At 60.6% G+C, this 825-nt stretch overlaps 1 protein-coding gene across 1 annotated transcript in view; it reads right to left on the bottom strand.

Moving 5' to 3' along the window:
• The window catches only part of LOC103620905 (mucosa-associated lymphoid tissue lymphoma translocation protein 1), a 7,376-nt gene that overhangs the window by 5,218 nt on the left and 1,333 nt on the right, over window positions 1-825 (bottom strand). The window contains exons 3-4 of the mRNA XM_017739042.1: window positions 745-820; window positions 105-235 (exon numbers count right to left, since the gene is read on the bottom strand). Coding sequence (XP_017594531.1) covers window positions 105-235; window positions 745-820 — 207 coding nt within the window. The remainder of the gene's footprint in view (window positions 1-104; window positions 236-744; window positions 821-825) is intronic.

The raw sequence follows: 825 nt of genomic DNA, 5'->3' as shown, positions 1-825 counted from the left end.
GGGGAGGAGGTCAAGGAGGCATGGGCTCCCTCTTACTCGTGCAGGTGCCCTCGCCATGGACAGGGTGTGGGGGCCCTGCTCAGTGTGGCACAGTGGGACCTCACCTCCTGCCTCCCACAGAACCATTGGTACGTGAGCCCCGGCGGGCCAGTCGCGCAGCAGGTCAGGGACACCTGTGTCCCCTCTGCCACCACCTGTGACTCGGGCTGCACCGTGATGCGGATCATGTCCTGGACTGCAGGAGAGGAGAGACCAGCCTGGACTGAGTCCCCTGTCCTGCATCACCCCATCCCATCCTGCCCCATCCCCACCTACAACAGATTCTCCTCTCCCAACCCAGCCCATCTTATCCCATCCCACACCTCTGTCCTGTCCCAGTCATCTCATCCTACTTTGTCCCATTGGTATATTCATTGCTATCCCATCTACCCATCTCATCTTGCTTCAGTTTATCCCTTCCCACTCTGCTCTATCCTATCCTATCCTAACCTATCCCATCCCATCCCATCCCATCCCATCCCATGCTGTCCATATCTGTCCTGTCCCATCCGATCAGACCACATCCCATCCTATCTCATCCTGTTGCATCCATCCAACTCCACCCTGCCTGCCCAGGACCTCACTACCAGAGCAAGACCCCCATCAGGAACTGCTGTTCTTCACCCCCATCCCCATTTCCTCCTGCTGAGCCCCTGCCCCCTGGTGCTCCCCTCCAGCCCCCGGGTTCCCGCTGCCCGTCCGTACCGCCGGAGATGAGGACCCGGCAGGCCTGTTCGTGCCCCATGCGCTCCAGGCAGCCCAGCAGGTACCTGAGGGTGCAGTCGC

Source organism: Corvus brachyrhynchos, unplaced genomic scaffold (genome assembly GCF_000691975.1).
Source record: "Corvus brachyrhynchos isolate BGI_N302 unplaced genomic scaffold, ASM69197v1 scaffold130, whole genome shotgun sequence".
NCBI classification, from domain to species: domain Eukaryota; kingdom Metazoa; phylum Chordata; class Aves; order Passeriformes; family Corvidae; genus Corvus; species Corvus brachyrhynchos.
This window is presented reverse-complemented; position numbering and strand designations above follow the sequence as displayed.